The 27947-nt window shown below is 36.3% G+C and overlaps 1 protein-coding gene across 9 annotated transcripts in view; it reads left to right on the top strand.

The window, feature by feature from the left end:
• The first annotated feature begins 1790 nt into the window (after positions 1-1790).
• Positions 1791-27947, top strand: part of EVA1C (eva-1 homolog C) — an 83043-nt gene continuing 56886 nt past the window's right edge. Inside the window, exon 1 of one of the 9 annotated variants that reach the window (XM_074300778.1) lies at positions 1791-1814. Coding sequence is in view for 6 of the 9 variants with exons in the window: in XM_074300779.1 (XP_074156880.1) it covers positions 2523-2661 (139 nt within the window). In the remaining 3 variants the exon portion in view is untranslated. Of the gene's footprint in view, positions 1815-1861; positions 1886-1966; positions 2775-27947 lie in introns of those variants that run through there. The other 8 variants (XM_074300770.1, XM_074300779.1, XM_074300769.1 and 5 more) reach the window with 8 other exon arrangements.

Here is a 27947-nt window from a genome sequence, read left to right as displayed (position 1 = left end):
GTCATTGCTGTTGTTTGCTTTTTTTTTTTTTCATATCTTTAGTACTTAATACAGTATATAGTAGGTGCTTAATAAATGCTTATTCACTGAATGAGTGCCATCCAAAGCTACAGAAAATTTCAAGTACAGTGATGAATTACACAAATCAGATTATTTAAAGCCTTTTGAAGAGGAACCCTCAGTGAAATTGATTGCAAAAATCCAGCAGGCATATACTGAGGAGTCACAATAGAAGCAGCCCCAGCTGGGAGTTGATCCAGTACTTGATTTGTGACTGTTGTTCATAGTTAACGATCATTATTTCCTATCAACTCTGCTTAAGCCTGGATGAGCTGTAAGTAAAATATGTTCATTCTTTAAGCTTTGTGAACTGTGTGTTCTCAAGAGAAGTTGTTGACAGAACCCTAGATAGTGTCAAGTTGTGAAGTTATAAAGACAACAACTCAGAGAAATGAGAAGTGTTGTGCTGTCTCTGCCATGTGAGAGTTTCTGAGTCAAGGGGCACATCCATAATTTGAGGATTTTCAACTAATATGATCACAATATCATAAGATTCGGCTTTGGAAAGCATTGAAGTAGTGTTTACCTTATTTAAGACCAAGAAATAGGCCCAGAGAAGGAGAGGACAGGAGATATTGCTTATTCATTTAAACTTACAAATCAATTACTACATAAAGAATAAGCAAGTTAGTGGAATGAGGAGAAAGGAAGCACCAAGGATTTTTGTTGATTAACAACTCTAAAATCCTTAAAGGATTAAAAAAAAAAGGGGGGGGGATAAAAACTATTGAGTGAAATAATATTGTCTTTTCATTTAGTCTGCTCTCAATTGGAGTGTGCTGGGGGTGGGTTGGATAGGAGGAGGAATGTAGTAAGAAACATGGGAATTACAATTTCAACAAGAAATAACCACTAACAATATGTTGTATGTGACTGAACCCTCCATCTCTTCTGGGCTGCACACCAGCATAAACAGAGAAAACAACAGGAGACTACTGGTCTGGAAAACAAGGCCTCAATGAGTTTTGAAACTCTCTCCTTTCCTCCCTCCTACTCCTCCCCACCTCTATTCCCTCTGACCCGCCAGTTACTTGAATCAGTGAGACTGCAACTAACTCATCCCCAGCCACACATTCCTCCCTCCTGAGCTTGGACCTTTTCATTTTAGCCAAGTTCTCATTACTGGGAACTTGGTGAAGCAGGAAAAAAAAAAAAAAAAAAAAAGCCGTAGCAGCAGCAGCAGCCTTGGGACTGCTCCACTAAACACCTTACAAACTTGGCGGCTTTTCTCACAGAGCACTAAATGCCTCAATTCCCTTCTCACCGGCCTATACATAGGTCCCAGTAGAGCTAGTTGTGCACCGAAGGCTGGAGTCTAGATGACCGAGGCCACAATACACCTCTCTTCCCCCTATTTGCAACTGTAAATTACCCGACAATAAGATACTGCCGTTTCCATAGACTGAATTTACTGATACTGTGGCTAATGCACAGGTGTGTGTGTGTATGTAGACGCATAGAATGAACACGTTATTTGACAACGTGTAAGAAGTGGCCCATTTAAAACGAAAGTCTTTTAAAAGCTCGTTAGCATTATTAGAGTCCTTTCTCAGAGGAAACAGTGTCCACTGCTTTTTAGCAAATAGAACTCTCGAACAGTGCGTCAAGTCCCTGCGTTTAGTTTTAGGGCGGTTCACAGCATAGGAACCCTAACAGTCCCCAGTCTCCAGCACCCAAGGACTGGCGAGCATGCTCCTGAATCCCCGGTCTTCGATTTACTTCAATTTACGTGGGTCCGGCGGACTTGCAGATAAGTGCGTCACTGCTGCCCATGCCCTGGAAAAAAAGAAGGCGCATTTCTCTAGGGAAGTGAAGGAAGGCAAATGTATGGCCGGTTTTCCGATGCTTCCAAAGGGAAGGGGGATGGGGAGCAAGCCGAATGTTCTAGGGGCGGAGACACCCCAGCTGGGGTACCCAGGGTACTATAGGCGCTCAAGCTGCCCAGCCCACCCAGAGCTGGGGCAGCCTGCTAGGAGTTTGCCTCTTCTGGCGGCTTGGGGAAAAGCTGGTTTCTCAACAGTCGCACAGTAAAAGAGTTATTTCCTTTTTTCTTTTTTTTCTTTTTCCCTCCCTCTCCTTTTCTTCGTCTCCTCTACCCCTTGCCTCTTCAAACTCGTCTTCTTCTCCACCTTCCTATACCCCCCACGCCCTTGGTTTCCTCTACTGCGGCAGCAAATAGCTGGAATTTCCTCTGGGGGAAACTACGTGGATCTTTCCCTGGGCTCCTCGCTCCGCCCTGGTGTTCTTTCCCCTCTCTTCGGATGAGACCTTAGCCGGGATTTAAAGGGAGAAGAGAGTTCCCTAGCCCTCGGCGGGGAGCAAGCAGGGAAAATAGTGGGAGGAGAGCAGCTGGCATCTGACCCATCTCCGCCATGTGACTCTGTCTTCTACCCACCTACCCCCCGTCCGGGCGCGCCCTCCCTCCCAGCGCCCCGGTCCCTATTCTCCTCTAGCCCCGCACCATGTTTCAGCGGGATCGGGGGCAGCTAACGCAGCATCCCAGCCTCCGGAGACAGGTAGAGCCTGTGCTACTATTTCGCCTCTTCTACTGTACCTTCTTGGTGTGCACCAAAGAGATCGCAGCCCTCACTGACTTCTCCGGTAAGAGGCGCCCGCCGTCATTCTCTGTTCACCTGCCTCCCCTCCGAGAGCCACAGGTGGGCCAGGAGAGACAGCAGTGGTGGCCGCAGCGGTGGTGGCCACCGCCAGAATGGGTATGGCTGGATGGTTTCTGGGTGGTTGGATTGAAGGTTTTCAAGACTGATACCTCCTCCTGTCCTAGCCCTTCCTTTAGGAGGCTATCAGAAAGGAGAGGTAGAATTCCCTTAGGAAGGTGAGGTTAAGGAATAAGAAATTTCTAGCCCTCTGGAGACGTGTCCTTCCTCAGCTCTGAGCTGGGAAACGCTAAAGTAAATTTGGTGATTCTTGCTGTTACGCAATTAAATATACAAATTCTGGTCCAGAAAGTTTGCCTTTGTTGATAAAGATCCTGGGTTTTACCGGTTCTCCCACCCAGTATCTGAACGTACTCACTTGCCTTAGAGAATAGATAGTCTGAACTGGAGATTGGACTGAGAGCGAAGCAAACGGCGGGAGAGACAAACCCATTTTAGGAAGTTCACGGTTACAGTTCATTACTGGGAAAGTCAAGAAGAGGGGGATGGGGGAGTCAGGTATCTATTAAAACATCGATCCACGGTGTGATCTTTGTATGTAGGAGAGGGAGGGAAAAAGTTTGGAAATAATTTTATTATTAAGGAGCAACAACTCTCGATCTTGTCCTATCCCTCTATCTTCCTTTAAATTGAGTGATTAAACATTTAATGGTGGGGGATTCTGGTCAAGTCTCCATTGTACTGTCAGAGCATTTCTTGTATGCAGGTGCAGCATGTTTGTCGAAAGAAAAGGATTCCAAAGGTTGGTTGTAGAAACAACGTTATTATCAATGTTGTGTTTGCAGAGAACAGCATTGTATGATTGTACCAGGCTTGTGCCCACTTTTGGATCTTTCAGTTCCTGGAGCTCCTAACTTAGCCACTGAGTTAAAGCTATGGTAAATAAGGCTTTATAATAGGCATGCATGGTTGATGTCCCTAGCAGCCACGTCTGGCTGCAATGGGATATAATGCATTTCAGAGGACTTGCTGAAAAACATTTCTTGTGTACTGAAAGTCAAGACTTAGGTATCTTATTTACTTATAGAGAATATGTCATTGTTAAACGAGAGAACTTAGGTCAGTGGTTCTTTGCTTTGAATATTTAATACCAACTTAATGTTCCCACGTGGCAGTAACCCTGGCAAAGCAAGCCAAGATATGCCTATTTGGCAAGAAAACCGTGGCCCTCAAAATCAAACAAAAAGGCAAGATAGCTTCACTAAATGTCTTGGGAAAATGTACTGTACTCCTTCAAGAATTATTGACTTAAAAAAAAAACAAACCTCTTAGTTGCAAAAAAAGTTCTGTATCTGCTGCTGGTTTGATCTATAGTAAGCACTTAGTCTAAAAAAAAATAGGTGACATAACTCATAAACCCACTGTGTTGACATCATTGAAATTGAACATATGTTTTAGATACTGGGTTTTAAACCTTAGATTGTTCTCATGGATTACAGTTGAAGATTGTTTTCATGGATTACAAGATTGTTTTCTTGGTGTTTTTCTACATCATCAAATTAATAGCAAATAAAAATATATTTATAGAATACCTATATAGCTCAGCAGTAAAGTTCTGAACAGTGATGATTGTCAAATTGACTAACAAAAAACTTTTATTGAAGAAAACTGAAAATTTAAAAAATAGATATTATGTCCTGTCAGAGCCATAGCTGATGACTGGAACTTTGATAAAGGCAGCCAAAATTTAGGGGGTACAAAATTTGAAATAATGATTTTTAAAGATTGAAGAATTTAAATGATTTTTTACATTTGGATTTTTATAGCACATTTACTCTTTCAGCAGTGGAGAGTATTTAGCAAGAATCATTTGTTTGACCCAAAGAAGTGTGTTGGAAGGAAGTATTTTGTTTCTTCTCCTCTTTCAGCTAGTTGAGGTAATCACAGAAAATAAAGGTCACATAACAAAAATGCCAACAAATTGCAAGGGCACTATATGTTCTGGTTATCCCTTTACAATGTGTGGAAATGTTCTCTGAATGAAGAACAAGGGGAGCTTGATCATTAGTTAGGAAGAGATTGGTTATGTTCTTATTAGTTACAAAACTAAGCCTTGCCAGACCTGGGGACAGTTTGAAAAACCCAATGCTTCTACCAGAAGGTTGGAAAGTGAAATTTTTCTCTTTTACCCATCCTATCTATCTCTTTCAGCAGAGCTATTTATCCACTAGGAAACACTGCATCCAATTAAGGGACAGTTTGGAGAGTTAAGTAGGGAGAGCAGAGACAGATACTTCCCAGACAGATACAGACACAAAGACAACACTCAAAAGGGGTGAAGATTACAAGAGTACCCTCTCCCTCCAACTGTAGACTCACAGATTCACAAGTAGTTTTTTTCATTTTATGTCTCTCCCATTAAATTACAAACTCCTTAAGAATAGACTGTCTCTTATCTTCTCCTATATCTAGAACTTAGTATAGTGCCTAGCACATAGTAGGTATAAATATATATGTTGATTGATAGCAGGGTGACTACTCCTATTTTGGATTTAAGGTTAGTCTGTTGGTCCATCCTCTTTGAACTGTATAAGTCCATGAGCCTCCTTCATTGAGTTTGTCATTGTCATTATTGTATCATTTTTCAGTCTTATCCAACTCTTTGTAGCTCATTTAGGATTTTTCTTGGTAAAGATAGTGGGGTAGTTTGCCATTTTCATCTACAATTCATTTTACAGATGAGAAATACAGGGAAACAGGGTTAACTGCCTAGGGTCACAGAATTAGTATGTGTCTGAGGCTGGACTTGAATTCATAGTCTTCCTGACTCCTGACCTAGAACTCTATCCTCTGTAGAACCTAGCTGCTCCTAAACTGCTAAGTTTACTTTGAATAATAAAGTTAGCCAGTGTCAGGCCATAGCGACCATTAGCTCAAAACAAAGGCATTTGCTAAAATGGCATTCTAGAATGCTATATACAATGCAAAGGTTTGGACTGAGATAAGTTTCAGGTATAACATTTTAAAATAATTTGTTTCAGCAATACCAGATGAAGCCCTTTCCCTGTTTCTCAAGGTACCTTTTTATGGGCCAGCATCAGGATTTTCCTTCCACACCCTACCCCCTTCTGCCCTATCAGTTGATTCAGGGGTTAGTTTAATATTGTTTATTCAGACCTCATTTCACCCTTTGGCTGCAGGTGCTGAAAATGGTACTTATGGCTCTATATCTCGAAAAGAAATTTGAGCTGTGACTCATTCATCTAAATCATGTGATTTTCCTATCCCATAATATCCTAATTTTTGGTGTGAAATGTTCAGAGCAGACTGTTCTGTGACTAACTCGAAGCAGAAATCCATGCTGAGTGGTAATACTGTTAGGCCTTGTTATTATTTATTCATATTTCTTTCTCAAAACATTGGGGCAATCCAGAAATCTTCAGATAAGTGAAAATATTTTTTTGTGATCCTTTTAGGAAAACTGATTCTCTAAACCATATAAGTAGATTTAAAGTTTAAAACAGTTCATGTAAAACACCCAGAAAATGTAGCAGAGGAGGAAAATTCTTAAAAAAAAAACCCTCAAAGAATAAGATTAAGCCTCCTGAAATTGTTCTGTTCTGGCCTATCCTAATATCTATGATGATCATCACTTTTAATCACACCAGCATCATCACAGAGATGTGATAATAAGGAAAACTTAGGATAAGGATTTGAGTGTTTTGGGGAAAGGTTTTATTTTATTCTGACTGAAGAGCTCCAAATCCTGCTTGAACTTCAAAGCTCCAGTCATTCTTCAGGGCAGGCCCTCTAGTTTGCTTTTATTTATAAGCTTGGCAGGGTTTATGCAGTAAGAAAGCTGTATGCTATAAAGAACTCTTGCAGCCTTCCCTACCGAGAGCCCTGCAATAATAATTGTATATGAGAGTTTGGTCTTTTATGATGTGCTTATATGTTTGTTTTGCTAAATAAGGACTACATAAAAAAATGAGTCAGAAAGAGGGAGGAGGACAGAGGGAACTCGATGCTCTGCTTTATCTTCTCCCTTCCCTCCCCCCCCTGCCAGAGGTGGAAAAACCACATAAAAAGGCAGCAGCAAAATGTCACAACCATCTTTGTGCAGCATAAAATCCAGCAGCAAGAGAATTGCTGGGGTATTAGAAGGAAATTTACTTAAAGTTTTTTACTCTTTATTGCTCTTCTTTCTTGTCTTGCAGTGATTGGCAGCTGGCATATTTTTCCGTTATTTTTGCTTTGATTGATTCTAGCATCAGATTCCAGATTTCTGCTTTCTATCCTTCCACCCTCCCCAATTAGTTTTTTTTCCCTCAATTTCTCTACATAGGCTTACATGCTGGTAACTTTGACCATCCCTGAGTTTATTTTGAGACCCTGTGTAAAAAACCATACCTTCTCTTCTTCTCTAAATATGTTATAGACATGCTGCCAGAGTTAATTGGAATACTTTCATCACTACATTAAAAATGTATCCCAAGGAATTCAAGAGAATTTCAGGCAAAATTGGTACTTCTGTTCTTTAATCCTGTACTCAAATGTATTTGGAATTCATCCATTTTCCTCTTCCCAAACTAATTCTGTTCTTTTGAATACTTTCCTAATCTAAGAACTGAGCTCAAGAAGTCCAATCTTTTCATTGACTTTTCCCACTAAGACCAGGATAACATCATTTCCAAAAATCTTTTCTTTTGAGAGATCAGTACTATAAAGGAAGGTCCAAGTTTTGACATGAGAGAGAAAGATAATAAAGACCCTCATTTTGTGCATTGTAAAATCACCGGTCTTTTGGCAGTCCCTAAGGATGCTTTTTGAACTTCAAACTCTTAAAGGCTGAGATTGTGACAGCACCTCCATACTTTGGATTTGGGACTCCTCAGGGAAGCAGATAAAGAAAGGAAGCAGTTAATGGCTTAAATTACCACTCTCCTTTGGAGGGAGCAAGTTTCTTATCTCCCATTGTCTTCCTTCTGCTCCTCTTCTCTCTCCTTTGGAGGAAGCATGCTTCTTTATCTCCCATTCTCTTCCTTCTTTTTCTCTTCTCAGTCCCCTTACAAGAACTTGAAGCAGTTGATAAAATTTTAGTTGGGCTAAAGGGGAGAAAAAAAAACATATTTTTTTCCAGGTCCTCTTTTCTCTCCTTCAAAAACACTGTTCTCCTCCTTCTCCTCCATCTTTAGGCAGATAAATTATGGTCATGGATGGTCCTCAGTTTTCACTCTCAAGTCAGTTGCCAAGTCCTGTCAATTCTACATTCACATCTCTTTTATCTGTCCGCTTCTCTCCATGCATATGAATACCATTACACTTCAGACCTTTTCACCTCTGGCCTGGATGATTATTATACCAGCTTTATTAGTTTCCCTTTTCCCTCTCCAGTATAGCATAGCCAACCAATACACAACTGTTAAAGTGGCATTTCTAATATGGAAGTCTTACTATGTCACTCCCCCAAAGAAATGTGACTTCTTATTTTTTCTAGGATCAAGAACAATTTTTTCTCTTTGGCATTTAAAACTCTTCATATCTGAGCTCCACCCAATCTTTCGAATTATATAATACATTAATCCTCTTCACATAGAGGTAACTAAGTAATGTAGTGGATCAAGTCCTTGGTTTGAAGCCTTAAATTCAAATAAGGTCACAGATTCTTATTAGCAGTGTGACCCTGAGCAAGTCACTTCATTTACCTTAGTTGCCTCATCTGTAAAATGGGGATGATGACTGAACTTGTCAGGATTGTTATGAGATGGAAATGAAATAATATGTGTGTGTGTGTGTGTGTGTGTGTGTGTGTATATACACTTAGGTATATTTGCCTCCCTCTTTTGAATGTAGGTTCCTTGAATATTATTTCACTATTCATTATTGTCTTTCCATCATTCTTGCCCAGTGCAGTGTCTGACACATATAAGTTTCTTGATTAACTGATTCAACTTTGCCCTAGTTTATGAGATATGATAAACAGGGGACAGAATGATTGTTGAACCCTTCATTTTGCAGAGAGGTTCCTTCTACCTGAAACAAAAGTTTTTGGATGGTACTAGTGATTTGTTAAGCCCAAGCAAATGATACTTAATTAGCAGGAGCTGATTGGGGAATCACACATCAATTAGGCCTAGTCGTCTGATTGATAAAATTAAGAGTCTCAAATTTTGAATTTGTTGGCTGCATATAAAAGGGTCAGTCAATGCTTGTGAGTATTGTCAAAGACAAAAGATAATTGATTTGCCCCAGGATGCATTTTTACATCCTTTCATTGACTTGGGCAAACTGGTCAGACTGGGAGTTTTAAATTAGTGAAATTGATCCTGGTCTAAGATTGAAGACAATGAAGTCTTAGGATCACTTCTAAAAGTACCAGTAAGAGAATAGGGAAGGGATTTCCATCATGTACTCTTTAAGCCAGTGACTCAGGTCTCCTTTTTTTTTTTTAGCACAAATAGGACAGCCTATCTCAGGGTTCTGGGTATTTTATCTGACTGTTCCCCATCTGTGGAATGCTTTCCCTTCTCTTTTCCTACTGGCTTCCATGACTTCTTTTAAGTTTCAAATAAAATCCCATTTTCCACAGGAAGCTTTTCCCAACACTTCTCACTTCTAGAGCCTTTCCTCTCTTTATTGTTTCCTATTTATCCTATATAGAACTTATTTGAACATATCTATTTGCTTGTTGTCTCCTCCATTGAATTGTGAACTCCTTGACTAGAGGGCCTGTCTTACACCTCTTCCTAGTACTTAGCTCAATACCTATTGCAGAGTTGGTGCTTAATAAATGTTTATTGATTAATTGGCTATCTTCCCCTTTCACTTTCTAGTTAGTTTATCTGGAGGCAGGGTATTCTAGTTCAGGTACCAGAATTGCGCCTTACTAGGTGAGACACTGTGAATAATTGAATTGCTTTTGTTGGATTTAGCTTTGACAGCCAGTCACAATTTCCATGGTACTGGCTAAACAAAATTCTGACTAAACACTTAAAACTAGAACTCTTATTCAACGATCCGTGGAAAGCCTTTTCTATCCTTCAGATTCTTAATACTGAGGCTGTTATCTCCCAGACAGTAGGATTTCAGTTTCTAGTTGGTCTCTCTAAACTTCTCTTGATACAGGATATTGGGTTTCAGGTGGCCATATCCTTGAATTCCCCTCTCATGCTGCATATAAGCATATCTTAATGCTTTATGATTCTTCTATAAGAGTTGCTCTTGGATGGGAAGGTGTGAGAAATCCCCTTTTCCACCTTGCTGCCTTTTGCTGCTGTGAACAATATTTTTCCACCAGTCAGTCTCACCACTTTACAACTCTCTCTTTCTTTAACTTGCCTGTCTCTATGCATAGGTGGACAAAAAGTCCCATAGTTCTCCATGTGACTACTTCTGTTAGTCCTCAGTTTTGTTTTCTGATCCATTAATATGCAAAAAGGCTACCAAAATCTAACACCTTTAATTTCCTCAATCTGGTCAGATCTCTTAATCAAACTCACTCTGTCTACTACATAGTCAGGACACTCCCTCTTGTATATTATGAACTTGAACATATCTCTAGGCCTCAGTTTCTCCATCTGTAAGATATGACCAATGATCCAACTCTAATGGCCTCTTCTCAGTCTTTATCCTTCTTCACTTTGGCATTTGATGTCATTAATCATTCTCTTGTCCTGTGAACTCTGTCCTCTCTGGATTTTTGTGAAACCTTTCTTTCCTGATTCTCCTACCTGATAGCTCCTTTATAGTTTTCTTTATCAATATTAATTTCATACATTTAACTGAAATTCTGTCTTGAATCTTCTTTTTCCTCCCCGTACTCATTCATTTTGTGACCTCATTCAGGTCTAATTAGTTCCCTTACTCCCAAATCTATATATCTTGCTCTCCCTTCTCTCCTGAGCTCTAATCATTTATCAAGAACTTCCCATTGGACATTTGAAGCTGCATGCATTGTAGTTATAACAAATTCAACATACCAAAAACTGAATTCATCTTTTTCCTAAAACTTATCTCTGTAACTGCTGAGTGTACTACTATCTTTCTAGTTAGTCAGGCTCCCAACTTTGGTGTCATTCTTGACTCCTTGCTTTCATTCAACCTATGTGTCAACTAGTTGCCAAATTTAGCTTTTCTATGTCCACATTTCTTATATATATATATGTATATATATATATACACATATATATGTATATGTATATGCATATATACTTTCCTCATAACTCATACAACTACCACTACCATTCAGGTCCTCACCATGTCTTGGATGAACTACTTCAATGGGTTTCTATTTGGTCTTTCTACCTCAACCTTCTCTAACACACAGCTGCCAAAGTGATTTATCCATAGGTTAGATCTTCTACCCTAAATTTATCTCTTCTCCCAATCTGACTGTTTCTAATCCTTTATATAACTTCCAAAATAATCTTCCTAAAACCACATTCCCATGTTCAAAAACTTGCAGTGGTTTTGAACATGTTGTTCCTTGTTCCTTCCGGAAATAATACAAAATTTTCTGGCTTAAGCATATCTTTCCAGTCTTAATTCACACGATTCTTTTTCATATACTCTACTTTCCAGCCAAGATGAACTACTATTTTTTTTAAAATAGCTTTTTGAAAAATTTTTAAAATTAATAATCATTTGTTTTCTTATTCTCTTTCTTACTCACCCCTCTTTGGAAAAAAAAGAGAAAAGGAAAAAAACCAAAATCTTAATAACAACCATATATAGTCAAGCAAAATAAATTTCCACATTGATCTTAATCAGTGTCTCATTCAGAATCTTGAATCTACCACTTCCTTCACAAAATAGGTAGCATGATTCAGTTCTCTAGAATGAAGCTTGGTCATTCCACTGTTCAGAGTTAAGTTTTTCAAAGTTGTTTGTCTTTGTGATACTGTTTCTGTATAAATTGTTCTGCTGATCCTCCTCACTTCAATCTTCATCAGTTCATACAAGTCTTCCCAGATTTCTATGAAGTTGTATCTTTTATTATTTCTTATGACACAATAGAATTCTAGTATATTCACCATTTTCCAATCAGTGGAGAGTTCTTTGCCTCTATAAAAATAGCTGACACAAATATTTTTTTAACTGGCTTCCCCCTCCTCCCTTTTCTTTAATCTTTTTGGAGCATGGGTCAAGTAATGGTATTTCTGGGTCACAAGCTATAGACAGTTATGTGTCTTTGGGAGCATAATTCCAAACTACTTATTGTTTTTGGAACCTACTATTCTCTCTTGTCCATACATTGGTATAGACCATGCCTACCAAACACTCCCTCCTCTTCTTTTCAAAATCTTTATTTTCTGTCAAGACTAAGTTCAGGTACCAGTTCTTGATAATTTTCCTGAGAACCTCTAAATATTTTCTCTTTCCCTTTTTGGTGTTTTCTCCTTCTTAAATTCTTTTTTTTTAATCTCTTTTATTTTTTCTTTTTTTAAAATTAATTTTATAATTATAATTTTTTTGACAGTACATATGCATGAGTAATTTTTTTTTACAACATTATCCCTTGTATTCACTTTTCCAAATTTTCCCCTCCCTCCCTTTACTCCCTCCCCAAGATGACAGGCAATCCCATACATGTTAAATGTGTTACAGTATATCCTAGATACAATATATGTGTGTAAAACCAAATTTCTTGTTGCACAGGAAGAATTGGATTCAGAAGGTAAAAGTAACCTGGGTAGAAAGACAATAGTGCAAACATTCAATTGAGTGCAAACACTCAATTCCCAGTGTTCCTTCTCTGGGTGTCCTTCTTAAATTCTTGAGAGTATTTTGTTTGTACCCCTTTCTACCTACATTGTGCTAAATATATTTATATAATTTATTTATGAATTTTTATAGTATGAATAAAATATATTTCTATAAAATATATTTATAATGAAATGTCTATATTTCTTGGATAAGGCTCAGAATAGAGAAGAACATCAAGATAAATAAATAGCAAGTAGATGTCTCTTTCCTGGGTATAGAAGGTGATGAGTGCTTGGAAGTGGATCAAAGCCAGACTTTGCCTGCTGAACAGTTTTTATCCAGTGTTGCCCCAATTGGAGATTTTATGAAGTGTCCAGAATGGATGAAACTGCTTTAACTTCGGATCTCAAGAGGAAGATTAGTAGAGGAAAAAGTGTTAGCATTGAAGTTACTAACTGACATAAGTACAAGAGGGAAATAGGAAGATATATGTGATTAATTTGATCTACTGGTGTGCTGAAGTTCTCCTTATCTGGTCTAGTGACTCTTAGGGAGCCATATCATCATCCTATTCCAAAACCACTTTAGCCTCTGACATGGCCTTCCTCTGTCAGGATCTTTGAGTATGACTAAGGAGTGTTGCTAAATTATCTTCCCATAAAGTTTCAAGAGTGCAAATAGCAGAAGAGTTTAGAGACTCAGTATGTGTCTGAGGGTGGATTTGAACTCAGATCTTTCTCCAGGCTAGGTGCTCTATCTTTTGTGCCACCTAATATACAAAAACATACATTTTTGGATATAATCAATGTGGAACTTTGTTCAGCTATGTATATTTATTAGAAGGGTTCTGGGTTTTTTTTTTTTCATTTAAAAAATAAAAAATAGCAATGAAAACTAAAATTAAATTTTAAATGAATGAAAGAACAACATTTCAAAATATTTTCTTTCATTCTTTTTAAAGTAAATGCCTTAATGATAAAGAGGATACAAGTCAGATTTGAAACGAAACAAATTGGCTTTTTGGCATTTCTCTCTCTCTCCCTCCCGAGATTTCTCCATCTCTGTCTCTCTGCCTTTCTACCTCTCTGTCTCTCTTTTAGTATCAAAAAAGATAGGCTTTGATAAATCTCTTGTTCCTAATTAATGTGAATTACAATGAACAAGATTCTGATGTAGAATGAATCTCTCTTCTTTCTGTTCATAATGCTAGAGCCTGAGAATTTTGGAAGTAGAGGCTACTGAAAAGAGTGAAAAATCTTCCCAGTCAAGAGAGAAAAAAGGGAAAACTTGGCAGAAAAGGCAACTTCCCTCTGCCTCTGAATACTACCCAAAAGCTGTCACAAATATGGATAGCATGGAACCCTTTCAGACAAAAAGGGTTATTTTACCCAGATTATTCACCTCACATTGCAGGGGGAAAGGAACTTATTTGTACTCATTAAAGGAATGCTGAAAGATTTGAAATGGGATTACATTCTATTATACTCATTGGAATTAAAGACTTATCTTGGAGATCATTCTTATATTTCTTGCCCCCTGCTACCCCCAAACCCTAAATTAGATCATTTGTATTCATGGCACGTTTTAAGCAAACACTGAATTAAACAGTTTGCAAATACACATTTCAAAACCATAGGATTGAGTTCTGAATTTTAATTGTCGTGTATTTGATGTGTGGGAAAGCCAGGTCTCAGACAGTAAGTGACAATAAGGGTGGGATTATTCTTTAAAACAAATTAAAATTCAGAGAAGGTGGAGGTGAGGTGAGGGGAAGGGGTGGACAAAGAGATATATAAAGGTGCTGGTTCTGAAGGTAAAATCCAAAATAATTAAATCAAAATATTTGGGTGGGGGGGAAGGTTGACTGCAAACTTATTGTCCCTGATACTGTAACAATGCTCATACAGCCCTATTAAATATACTAACTAAAGTTCACACAGCTCCTTGTTACAACAGGCCAAATCTAGGAGTGTAGATGATTTACAATGAATCACAAAATCTCAGAGTTGGAAGGGACCTCAAAGGTTTTCTTAAGATACATACACACATTCACATATACATATATGCACACACATATATACTTAATATATATTTCTATGTACTATATTTCTATACTTATACACACATATACACATAACTTACCCAAGAAATCTTATTACCATATACTAATAAGTTGTTTATTGCTTGAAGACTTCCAATACTAGTAATCCACTAATTCCTGAAATTGCCCAGTCAATTCTAATTGTTGAGAAGTTCTAATAATTTAAATATGCCTCTCTGAAGCATGAAAATTTTTCTTTCTTTCCCTGTGAAACTTAAAAAAAAAGGAAAATGTCAAGGGAGACATTAACTAGAGATTCCTTAAGAATTTAATGATCCCTGGGTATATTAACATTTTCATAAATGTTTATATGTTCACACACTATATACATATATGTGTATGTATACATAGATAGTATAGTACATATATAGATATAGTATGTATTGAGAGAGAGTTGCTAGTATCATTATTATTATTATTAAATGGAATTATTATTAAATTAATAATGGGATTATTAAATTAAGGTGGAAAACAGCACTGGTAGACAGTTTAAGAGAAGGACCAGAGCTGAGCCTTGAGGGAATTTACAGGTTTACCGGTTCTTAATATGATTATTTTGAGACCAAGCTTCTTCCTTCCTTCCTTCCTTCCTTCCTTCCTTCCTTCCTTCCTTCCTTCCTTCCTTCCTTCCTTCCTTCCTTCCTTCCTTCCTTCCTTCCTTCCTTCCTTCCTTCCTTCCTTCCTTCCTTCCTTTCCTTCCATTTTGTTTGAATTGTGCTCTAGTTCTCCAAAGCTGAAAGATTTAAAAGTTTGACTTCTTTCAATAGAAGGCAACTAATACATATTAAGTATCTGTTACATGTAAGGAGTGAGGCATCAAGGGGTAGGGTAGTGCTGGACCTCAAGACAAGAAGACATAGCTTGAATCTTGCTTCCAATATTCATGGGCATCATCAATTCCCTCATCTGTTAACATGTTGTTAGTACCTATCTCATAGGATTATTATGTGACTAAAATAAGATAATGCATATAAAGTTCTGTATGTCAAAACTGACATTATTTAACTTCCTGTGCATTTCAAAGGAAATCATCATGGGAATTCATTTTCTAACTAAAATTTTGTGAGTCCCCCATTGTAGATGACTCTTTTATGAAAAAAAAAAGCCCAGTATGAAGCTATTTTAATGTATGGTTAGTTACCAACCAGATAAATTGGGGTTGGGGGGGAGGGTTTGAGTCATTTGGAATTAAGAGACTTGCACAGTATCACACAACTCATCAGTCTCTGTGACTAGATTTGAACTCCTGTTCTCCTAACTCCAGGATCAGTACTCTTTTTTTTTATATTTTTTTATAATATTATCCCTTGTATAAATTTTTCCAAATTATCCCCCTCTCCTTCTACTCCCTCCCCCCCCATGACAGGCAATCCCATACATTTTACATGTGTTACAATATAACCTAGATACAATACATGTGTGTAAATACCATTTTCTTGTTGCACATTAATTATTAGCTTCCGAAGGTATAAGTAACCTGGGTAGATAGAGAGTAGTGCTAACAATTTACATTCACTTCCCAGTGTTTCTTCTCTGGGTGTAGCTACCTCTGTCCATCATTGATCAACTGGAAGTGAGTTGGATCTTCTTTATGTTGAAGATTTCCACTACCATCAGAATACATCCTCATACAGTATTGTTGTTGCAGTGTACAGTGATCTTCTGGTTCTGCTCATTTCACAGGATCAGTACTCTTATCTACTGTGTCACCTGGCTGCTCCTACCAGTTGGTTTTAAATTCTAATTTAAATTAATTCAGTAAATATTTATAGAGCATTTACAATGAATAAATGGAAGAAAAAGCATTTATTAAATGCTTATTATTGTGAGCTGGTGAAACCCATTTTGAATAGTTTGACCCCAGCTCCCAGGATATATGAATAATAAGACTCAATCTTAGGCTCAGAGACTGGCTTCCCCTATCCCTCTAGCCACTTTTATTGTGTGACTCAGTTAAGTTTTCTGGCTCCCTGCCCCTTCATTTGTCATCCGTTATTTGGCAATTCAGAGAAGTCCTTCTTCCCAGCAGCACTGCCTTGGTCCATTAGTGACAGAATTGTCTCATATTCGTTCCACATCAGCTCTTTGTCTAAAAACTATGTAAGTTTGAACCTTGAGGAGTTCTGGGCCTTTGATCATAGTGCACATCCATCCCACTGTCTGTCACAGTCTTCAATTGCGTGGGGGGCAATTTCTGCTGTTTTCCTTGCCATCCTTTCTGCTCTTTTCTCTGTGAATAGAAATAAAGGTTTCCCAGCCTCTGTCCCTTTGTGAACAACTTTTATTCCTTTTTTCATTCCAGTTACATGTCAGGCATTATGCTAAGCACTGGAAATATAAATGAAAAAAAGAGACAGTTCCTGTTCTTAAGGAAAATATATTCTAATAAAGGAGGCAAAACATACAGGAGGTGTTAGCTCTAGAAAGATCATTTAGCTATAGCAGTTACAGGGAACATGGTGAAACCATAGAGCAATCCATTAATTTGACCTATCCAGAATTAGTGGCAAGGTTGGATTACTGTGTAATGGGAGACTGGTACATGCACAGAATATCTCTAAAACTGTTGTTTGTACTCCCACCATCCATATAGAGATGCTGAAGAACTTGCTTCTGGGAGAATTATGATGACATGGACTGGTTGATACCTTGGAAAGACAGTGGAACAAGCATAGATATTCTATAATGATTCTGGTCAGCTAAGTATAGGGTGAAGAAGACACTTGGGTTGTGGAGAAATTAAAAAAGGTTTGTCAGCTTCAGATACTTCTTTGCTTTAGCATCATTGAGGAAGTTTGGTGACTCTTTATCTCACTTGTGATAGGTGAAGGAAATGGAGTCTGTGACTTTTTGAGTCCAAAAGGTCTGGAAAATGCTTGGTATTCATAGCATTTCATAGTTAAATTTGCAACTGGAGTTCAAAAGGTAGATTCTATTCTCTTTGGTTGTATTTAAGTAAAAATAATTTAACCATTATAAAACTCCCAGAAAATCACGATTATTGTTAGCATCTCTCCTAGGATTTTTCATAGTATTTTTTCTACTTACATGTAAAGATAAGTTTAACATTCATTTAAAAATTTTGAGTACCAAATTTTCTCCCTCCCTTCCTCCCCTTCCCTGTCCCTAAGACTCTCCTAGGATTTTAAGAACATTTCTGTATATATAAAAAGAAAAAGAGGATTGTATAATAAAATCAAAAACTTTTATCATTTACAGCTTTAAAAAAATACATAATAAATTCAACACAATTGTTCCAAAGTCCCCTGCTTATCTACAGCTCCCTCTGAACTTCTCTCTGTTCTCTTCCATGCTTTAAAAAAATGTTTTATTTACGCTATTTCTTTTTTTTCCACACTATCATTATCTTTCCTTCCCCTCTTTGTAATTTAGCCACCCTCTCTCCCATAAAACCCTCTTTGTGAAATAAGTGCCCTCTTGGACTCACTGTCCCAGAGTCATGCTACTATGTCATCTCCTTAGGATTTTAGGGTTATCTTTAAGTGGATTGGAGTATCTTTTTTTTAAGCTTACATAGTTGAGCCTTTATCCATTGAGTTTCTCCTACTGGTTGCAGTTTCATTCAATGACTTAACATCAATAAGTTTTTAAAAAGAGAATATTTACTTCACATATAACAAAAACAAAAACACATAATTCTCTCTCAAAATCTTGGGGACACTCTCTATCTCCTTGATCTTTAGAGAGAGTGACTTAGACCTAATACAGTATTGGTCCTTCCAAGTTTATATCCAAATACAGCATAGTGGCAGGATGATGAGTCCTGATCTTAGTTCAGTCTATGTTGAGCATCAATGCTGGGCTGACTGAAAAATCTGATATAAATTCAATTCCTAAACTCCTGGATTCCTGAATGGCTTGCTTCTCCCAGCTTTTTGAAACTCATGGGGTTGTAGTCTCCAACTTCCTTCCCTAGATTAAAAGGACAATCAAGGAGGAGGCCCTTATTCCCAGATTCAAACATTGGTCTTATGGGGAACTTACAGCACTGTCTTTCACCAGGCACCCTCTAGCAAAAATAAATCAGCCAAAGAGAAATCTAACCATGAGAGAGAAATTTGAAGCTATTCATACTCTATGACTTATTCAGCCATTCCCCTATTGATGGCTACTCCATTAAATTTCCAGTTCTTTGCTAGGATAAGAAAAAAATGATGTAGATGGTTTGTACGATTAGGTCTTTTCTCTCTCTCATCTCTTCTTGGGAGCATGTGACTTATAGACTACTTTAGAAGAAATGTATGAACAGTTTTGAAATTCTGGAGGACATAATTTTAAATTGTTTTACAGAATGGTGAGATATACTTAAGTTTTTTTTTCCAGATCACTTGCTTTTGATAATAGATGCCTTGTGTTTAAAAAAATGAATTTATTTTAATATTTCTTATTATTTCATGGAACCATTGAATTATATTTGCTTTATTGTTTTTTTTAGGGAATTAATTATTTGAGGGAAAGGTGTTCTACTCTCTCTGTTCTAAGCTATTTATATTTCTTTCAATTTTTTCCTTCCAAACTGTGGTTTTAAGATTTTTAAAATTAAATTTATATAATATTTTCCCTAGTTACATTCAAAACAATTTTTTACATTTACATTTTAAAAAAAATTTTTGAGTTCTAGGTTCTCTCCCTTATCCCCATCCACAATTAAGAGACCACATGTGAAGTTACGCAAAACACTTCCATAAAAGTCAAACTTTGAAAGAAAACATAGATCTCCCACCCTAATGAAAATAAAAACCTTCAAGAAAAATCAAGTTAAAAAGAAAGACTACTGAATCTCTATCCCAAAAAGATAATACAGAGAGGAAAGGGACCCACAGTTGCAAAAATGTTTGTATCAGACTTTTTGTTGTGACAAGAAACTGGAAACTGAGTGGATGCCCATCAGCTGGAGAATGGCTGAATAAGTTATGGTATATAAATGTTATGGAATATTATTGTTCTGTAACAAATGATCAACAGGATTATTTCAGAAAGGCCTGGAGAGACTGACATGAACTGATGCTGAGTGAAGTAAATAGAACCAAGAGAACATAGTACACAATAACAACAACATTATGTGATGATCAAGTCTGATGGATATGACTTTTTTCAACAATGAGATGATCAAATAGACTTGTGATGAAGAGAGCCATCTGCACCCAGAAAGAGGGCTTTGGAAACTGAATATTGACCACACCATAGTATTTTTTGTTGTTGTTTTCTTGCTTTTACTTTCTTTTTTCCTTTTTGATCTGATTTTTTTTGTGCAGCATAATAAATGTAGAAATAAGTGTAGAGGAATTACACATGTTTAACAACATATATTAGATTACTTGCTATCTAGGGGAAGGAATGGGGTGAAGGGAGGGAGAAAAGTTTGGAACACAAGATTTTACAAGGGTAAATGTTTAAAACTATCTTTGCATATATTTTGAAAATAAAAAGCTATTATTAAATAAAAAAAGAAATAGAGAGTGCTTCAATCTACATTCAGACACAATTAGTTTTTTCTCAGGGTATGGACAGGATTTTTCATCTTAAGTCCTTCAGAGTAGTCATGGATGAATGTGCTAGTGAGAATAGCAAAGTCATTCATAATTGGTCATCCCAAAAGACTGGTATTAATTTGTATACTGTACATTTCATTTTACTTGAGGACTTCCCATGAATTTCATTTTTAGTCTCCCTTTTCACTTCTAATCAGTCTAATAGTCCTCATGGTTGTTACTTTTTTCTTTTGAAAAAGGAAAAGTAGTTGCTTATAATAGCTATGGGGATATTTTCTTCTTGAATTACTTATTGAGCTACTGTTCTAAAGTATTTTTTATAATATTTGATATTTCAGAAAATTTTATGCATATTTCCAATATCACTCTTTTAATTAGGGTTTCATATTTGGTCTGCTCCCTTTCAGCACCCTTCTATGAATTAAGATGGTCTTGTTTGATTCTATACTCTCTGTTGCCTATATGCTGCCGCCAGCATGGATGGAATAGCTGATATTAGGTCCCATCTTCCTTGTGTATCAGCCAATGTTGCCTTCTATGTTTTTCTGCTATGTTAGACTAAGTGGAAGAACTTGATTTCTGTTTTTTAAAAATTTCTTTACTTTTGGTCTAAATAGTATCATTTTTCAGATATTTATTGGGGATTTTATGTGAAAACTTATGATCCTTCATATTTCTGTCTTAACCAAAAGTCTTAGCTAGTTTTTAACATATACAAGTATGTGCTGTAACATTACTAGGGTGACAGGAGAAATACATGGTATGATTTAACTTTGGTCATTGATTTTAAAAAGTAACTTCAATGAGAATTCCCCTAAACACATGCATTTATAATAATCAGTTTTCCCCACCTTCCTTCCTCTCTTTCTTTACCCTTTCCCAAAACATACACACATTTTAGCACATGTTAAACTTAGGCAGCCTTGGGAATTGGAGTCTTTACAATACCAGTTTGAGTAAAAGGAACATCAGACTGATTGCAGTTGAAATAGTCATCTTGCATGTCTCTTGACTTAAATTTATGCCCAGTCATTGCCCAGGATACAAGATACAGTGTAAGCAGTCACTGGCCCTTAAATCTTTTCTTCTTCCTTCCTCCATCTTTCAGTTAGTTGACAGGTATAATTAAAATATTTTCTCCCTCTGGCCAAACACAGAGAAAATATTGTATTGTTTCAAAAGGATTTAAAGTGCAGGATCATGGTAGGATGGGTGTGCATTCTTTGCAAAGGATTGTGAGTCACTACTCTTGAATTTCTAAGCATTTTCAGAACTTTGTTGAAAAAAGGTCCATTGTGTGGATCTTGGCAGTGAAGAAAATACCATGTCTGTCCAAACTACATTTCAAATTTAATTTTAAAGTGGGTGAAGTGAGAATGTGATCCAATCAAAGGACAATGGATTTATGCACAATCTTTTTCTTTCGCACTCCTTTTGGTGAGAGAGAACTTAGATTTTCAGAATCAGTGAACATTCTGAAATGGGGCATAAACAGGGGCCTTTTGATTCTTTGAAAGGTGACTGTTATGGTGAACTTGCTGTGATGAAGAATACAGATAAAGCCAAAAAAAAAATTACTGGAAGTTTTGTCAAACAGCTGCCTCCGATAAGCAGGTTTCTCTTAGCCCATACTTTTTATTCTGAAGTTCTCTTTGCAGCTCTCTAATGTTCAGCAAAATAGCTACTTCATCCTTGTCTTCCAGAAAGCTCTCTCAAAGCCCCAAATTAACATTGAGGGCCCAAACATAAAACATAGTAAACTGGGTCTAAAATAAAACAAAAGTCAATCAAAAAATAAAAATAATTTTAGTGAAAAACCAAAGACACAGATTAACTCCTCATTTTATTAAGTGATGATCAACAATGGGACTAATACTTATGGGAAGGAATGGCTGGTAAAATGGTTGTCAATAAAAGTATATAACTCAACATTAAGGTTGATTCTCTTATCTTTAAAAATGCAGTCAGAATAGAAGCTACAATGTAGATTTAAGTTTTTGTCTTTGGTATCCCCAGAGCCTAGCAAATTGCCTGGAGTTTACTAAGCTTTTAATAAGTACTTATTGATGAACTAACATTGTAAAGGAAAAGAAAGATTAAACAATTCTAACCAATGCAATGTTCAATCAAGTCCAGAAGATGATGAAATTATTAATGCTAATGATCCCTCCCCCTATCTCCCACTGAAAGAATGAAAAGGATATCAGTGTATCATTAAAAAACAAAAACAAGAGAACCATAAGGAAGTTCAGAAGAGAATATAAATAGTGTAGTATTAGAACTCCCATGATAAATTTGAAATATACTTTTTAAAAACCAAATTTTAATTTTAATTTCAAATTTAAATTTAAAAACCAACAGTGTTTAGAGCACTGGTTCTGGAGTCAGGAGAACCTGAGTTTAAATCTAGCCTCAGATCACTTAGGAACTGTGTGACCCTAGGCATGTCTTTTAATCTCAAATGCCTTCAAGAAAACAAGAACAAATAAACAAAAAAAGCAAACTGAGTTTAGTGGAGAATCACCTTTTAATGTCCAGACCTCCTTTGTTTGAGAAAAGAAAATATTTTTTTTAAAAGTATACTCAAAATGGGTGATGGTTATAGAAGGAAGAACTGATGCAATTAGATGGCTAGAAGGAAGTGGCTATATTTAAGCAGCCGGTAGGGACAGGGATTGCAGGATGACAATTTAAGTGGGTGAACAGACTATGAGATATGGAACACTGTAATTCATAGTTAAAGGACCCAAAATTGGGAGTCAGCATTTTTTCTTAATAATATTTTATTTTTCCAGTTATGTAAAATTAGTTTTCAACATTCATTTTTGTAAGATTTTTACATCTAAATTTTTTCTCTCTTATATTCTTATTCCCCCCCTTTCTAAGACAGCAAGCAATCTGATATAGTTTATACATGTAAAATCATTTTATTTTTGTTTTATTTATTTATTTGTTTGATATTTTCCTCAGGTACATTCAAAACAAAAAATTTTTTTACATTTGTTTCTAAAATTTTTGAGTTCTAGACTCTCTCTCTTATCCCTACCCACAATTAAGAAACCACATTTCTGTAAAAGTCAAGTTTAATGGAAAAGTTTATGGGAAAAAACACATCTCCCACCCTAATGAAAATAAAAACTCTCAAGAAAAACTAAGTTAAAAAAAAAAAAGAAAGACAAATTGCTTCAGTTGGTATTCAGACACAATCAGTTCCTTCTTTGGGTATGGGTAGGATTTTTCATCATAAATCCTTCAGAGTAGTCGTAGATGATTGTATTACTGAGAGTGGCAATGTCATTTACAGCTGGTCATCCCAGAATATTACTATTACTTTGTATACAGTACATTTCATTTTGCTTGAATTAATGGAGGACTTTGAAGAGTTTTTTCCCCCCTCTTGAGAGTATCCTGTTCATCAGTAAGATCATTTTAAACATTTCCATATTAGTAATGTTGTGGAAGAAAAATAAGAACAAAAGAGAAAAACCACAAGGAAGAAAAAGCAATTTTTTAAAAGGTAAAAATAATATGTTTTAATCCTCATTCAGTCTCTGTAGTTCGCTGTCAGGATGCAGATAATATTTTTCATTCCAAGTCTATTGTAATTGACTTGGATTACTGTACTGCTGAAAAGAGTCAAGTCTATTTAGTTGATCATCACATAATCTTGCTGTTAGTGTGTACGATGATCTCCTGGTTCTGCTTACTTCACTCCACATCAGTTCATGTTAGTCTTTCTAGGCTTTTCTGAAATCATCCTGCTCATCATTTCTTATAGAACAATAATATTCCATTACCTCCACATACCATCATTTATTCAGCCATTCCCCAATTGATAGGCATCCCCTCCATTTCTAATTCCTTGCCAACACAAAAAAGAACTGCTACAGATAATTTAGCATATGTAGGTCCTTTTCCCTCTTTTATTATTTCTTTAGGATACAGACCCAGGATCATTGCTGGATCAAAGGGTATGCACAGTTTTATGGCTTGTTGGGTGTAGGGAAAAATATTCTTTACATCTGTCTCAGAATAGAAAGTTTTATTGTAGTTCTTCAAATCTGTACCCAAATTAAGATGATGTGATTGTATGGGACTCTTTCAAGATGCCTTTTTGTTTTGTTTTGTTTTGTTTTTGTTTTGCTGAGGCAATTGGGGTTAAGTTCCTTGTCTAGGGTCACATAGGTAGGGAGTGTTAAGTGTCTGAGACCAGATTTGAACTCAGGTCCTCCTGAATTTAGGGCTGGTGCTCTATCTATTGCTCCACCTAGCTGCCCTGATGCCTTCCTTTTTGTAAAGAAAAAGTCTCATTCTATCTCTGATGTTTGTTGGAAATGTTCCCTTCTTTAAGAAGATTCCAAGATGGTGATTTAGGAGGATCAAAGTACTTTTTTTGATCTTAGCAATTGATCAAGGGGTATGGTCTTGAAAACTTTCTCAATTTACTTGAAGTTAGAGAACAAAGGAGCTGTGGAGAAGTTTATTTATGATTCCAGGAAGATTAGGTCACTTGAGTCTTTAGGGGCACTTATCTTTGAGGTTTTTGATTGGTAGCTGTTATGCAATTCTTTATTTCTCCTGGTTCTGCTCACTTCATTATCAGTTCATGTAAATCTTTCCAGGCTTTTCTGAAATCAGTCTGCTCATCATTTCTTATGGAAACTAATATTCCATTGTCTTTATATACCATAATTTGTTTAGTGATTCCCTAGTTGATGGGGTATGCACTCAAGTTCTAATTCCTTGCCATCACAGAAAGAATTACTACAAACATTTTTGCACATGTGGATCCTTTTTCCTTTTTTATGATCTCTTTGGAATATGGATCAAATAGAGATACTGCTGGATTCAAAGGTTTATAGTCCTTTGGGAATATGTCTTTTCAACAAGTGACCCATGTAGTTGAAAATTACATCTGTGTGCCATGCAAGTTTCTTCTAGTGTATTAAAAGAGAATTTTACCTAGACCAGTCTCAGTAAAGCATTATCAAGAGCAGTGTTTCAACACTTTATCAAAGGCAACCATTCAATTTCCTGGACTATTTTAACTGTTTATCATGTGTAATTTACTGGCAGTTGTTTTGTTAACCTTACACTAAGCATTGTATGCAAGGATGAAGGTATTTTAATAACACACATTTTAGTGGCACTTAAATGCCACTTGGCAGACTGGATAAAATAGTCTTTGGGTTTTGTGTGTTTTTAAGGTTTTCACAATTGGCATTATTTATTGAGTGTTCATGGCTTTAACAAAATTAGAGCAGTGTTTTATCTAATGGAATAGAGTATTTTGTTGAGAAAGAGTACTTGGATACTAGATTTCAGGAATTTGTAGGATCAAAAAGTAACATGTAAGATGTCAGGGAATTCATCCAAATGAGCACATTATTTTCTTTGGAAAATAAAACTGTTTTAGTTTCAAAGGAAAATATTTCTAATTCCTAGTACCTTCAACCTGAACCACCTCAGTGATCCTGGGATTACAGCCGACTCCTGTCATGAAAATGAACTTTGTCTTTTATGGGTTTTACAAGATAAAAGGAAAACACATTACTTTTTTTAGGTGCTTTGGGTCTAGGGTCAAGACTCCAAAAACTGCAAAACAGACTGGTATTTGTCTTTGGTCCATCCCTCTGTTTTCTGTAGGCACTTCTCATTTTGGATTTCCCCAGCCAATGTCCTCTTCAATAAGTGTATATTTATTTTGTTTCTCAACAACCCAGAATCCAATGGCACTTTTCCCCCCCACTCAATCAGTGCCCATGCTCCCAAGCTATATTTAAAACTACCTTTTATTCATCTTCAGTCCAGGATCTTCTAAATTTCAAGATTGTTAAAAAATATGAACAATTGGTGTTTTTATTTTTGGATTATAAAAGTCCTAAAGGGCAAGGAATCATCTGTATTCACTTTAACTGATTTTGTTAGAATCTGGTCCAGTATACTACCCTGATTGAAGCTTTATATAATTTTTTAAAATATTATTATTTTTAGGTCATAGATATATATTAATTTTTAAAAACTTATTTCATATGAGTCAGATGGGGAGAGAAAAATAGAACAAAAGGAAAAAACATGAAAAAGTAAAAATAGTGTATATTGCTCCATATTCAGTCTCCACAGATCTCTCTCTGGGTTCAGATGGTGTTTTCCATCCAAAGTTTATTGGGATTTCCTTGGATCATTGAATTGCTGAAAAAAAAACCCAATTCTATCATAGTTGTTGCTATGTACAGTGTTTTTGTTTTCTGGGTATTTTTGGCTCTCCTTCACTTAGCATCAGTTCATGTCAATCTTTCCAGATTTTTAAAAAAATTAGCCTGTTCATCATTTTTATAGAATAATAATTCCATTACTTTCATATAGCATAACTTTTTCAGCCATTCTTTAATTGAGAATCTGATCATTTTCCAGTTTTTTGCCATCACAAAAAGAGCTGCTACAAACATTTTTGCCCATGTAGGTCCTTTTCTCCTTTTTATTATTTCTTTAATGGCACTGCTGGGTATGCACTGTTTGATCGCTCTTTGGGCATAGTTCCAAATTGCTCTCCAGAATGGCTGGATCAATTCACAACTCCACCAACAATACATTAGATACTTTGAGTGAAGGGATAGGCTATTTTAAAAAAGATTTTGTATAGTCATATAAGTAACTAGTTACTTACATTTTTGATACTGATAAAGTCCATATTTTCTCCTAGGTATTTTTTATTCTCCCTTCTTTTAGATAATCTCAAACTTTATTTCTAGATGCCTTCATATTTCTTTTTCCTAGGCATATGCCTGCACTTTAAGTACTTGGTCTAGTCTAACTGCTCTTTCTGTCTTTATTCTCAAGCTGTGATTCATGTAGCAGTGTCACAAAGAGCTTTACCAATCTTTAAAGTATTTCAGCTACTTGTCTTTCTATCAATAAATCTGGTCTAGCTGGATTTCTTGCTAAGCTTATTATAAACTGGTTTCCCTCCAGGGAATTATTGACTTACATTGGTTAAACTTTGTTAGGAAATGGTGATTGTCTGTGTCTGTTTCTTTTGTTCATTATCCATTTTCAAATTTCATCAGCTTGATAAGATAGATCATGTTGAAGTTTTCTCAGTTTCAAATTAAGTATTATTTTTATTTTTTCCTTTAATGTGACATTGTTTCAGCTGCTCATGGACAACTCATTCAAAAATGACTTTAATAATATTTATTTCTGTCAAAATAGAACCAACTGTATACGTGTGTGTGATTTTTTTTGATGTTTCATGTGCCTACTGATTTTTTTTAATATAGAGAAAGTATGTATGATAATAAACCCAAGGTTTCTCTATAGGACATAAGTTTCTTTTGTTTCTTGAAGCTAAACCAGCTTTTCCAGCATTCTTTTTGAGGTGCTCCCTTATGTCTATCTTTGCATTTATGTCACCAAGTACTCAAGTGTGTGTTAATTTAATTTGGAAGATTTTATTAAGTTCTTCTAGAACTTCTCCACCTATTCATTGTATGCAATAGATTTTGGTTTATAAGTGAGGCAGCTAGGTGGCATGGTAAATAGAGTGCTAGACTTGGACTCAGAAAAAGCTGACTTCAGATATTGTCTTGGACACTTACTAGCTGTGTAATCTTGGGCAAATTACTTAATCTTTTCAATTTCATTGTCTGTGAAATGGGCTGAATAATAGCATTGACTCCCAAGGGTTTCTCTGGAAGTCAAATGAAATATATATGTAAAACACTTGGCAAACTTTAAAGCATTATATAAGTGCTATTATTATTTCTACAATGTTGGAACTGTTAGAGCTTGTACTCAGCTGTCAAAATCTTTGAGAATTTGGGGTCATCTACACAGTATAATGAGGAATTGACAGAGAGGGAGCGCTTAACTAAACAAAACAACACATTTTCCTCCCATTTGCACAAATGAGACATGATAAACAGCTGGCAGAAAGGTTCCAGTTGGCCCTGT

This window comes from Sminthopsis crassicaudata, chromosome 3 (genome assembly GCF_048593235.1).
Source record: "Sminthopsis crassicaudata isolate SCR6 chromosome 3, ASM4859323v1, whole genome shotgun sequence".
Classification (NCBI taxonomy): Eukaryota; Metazoa; Chordata; class Mammalia; order Dasyuromorphia; family Dasyuridae; genus Sminthopsis; species Sminthopsis crassicaudata.
Note: the sequence above shows the minus strand (reverse complement) of the source record. Positions and strands in the feature narration are given on the sequence as shown.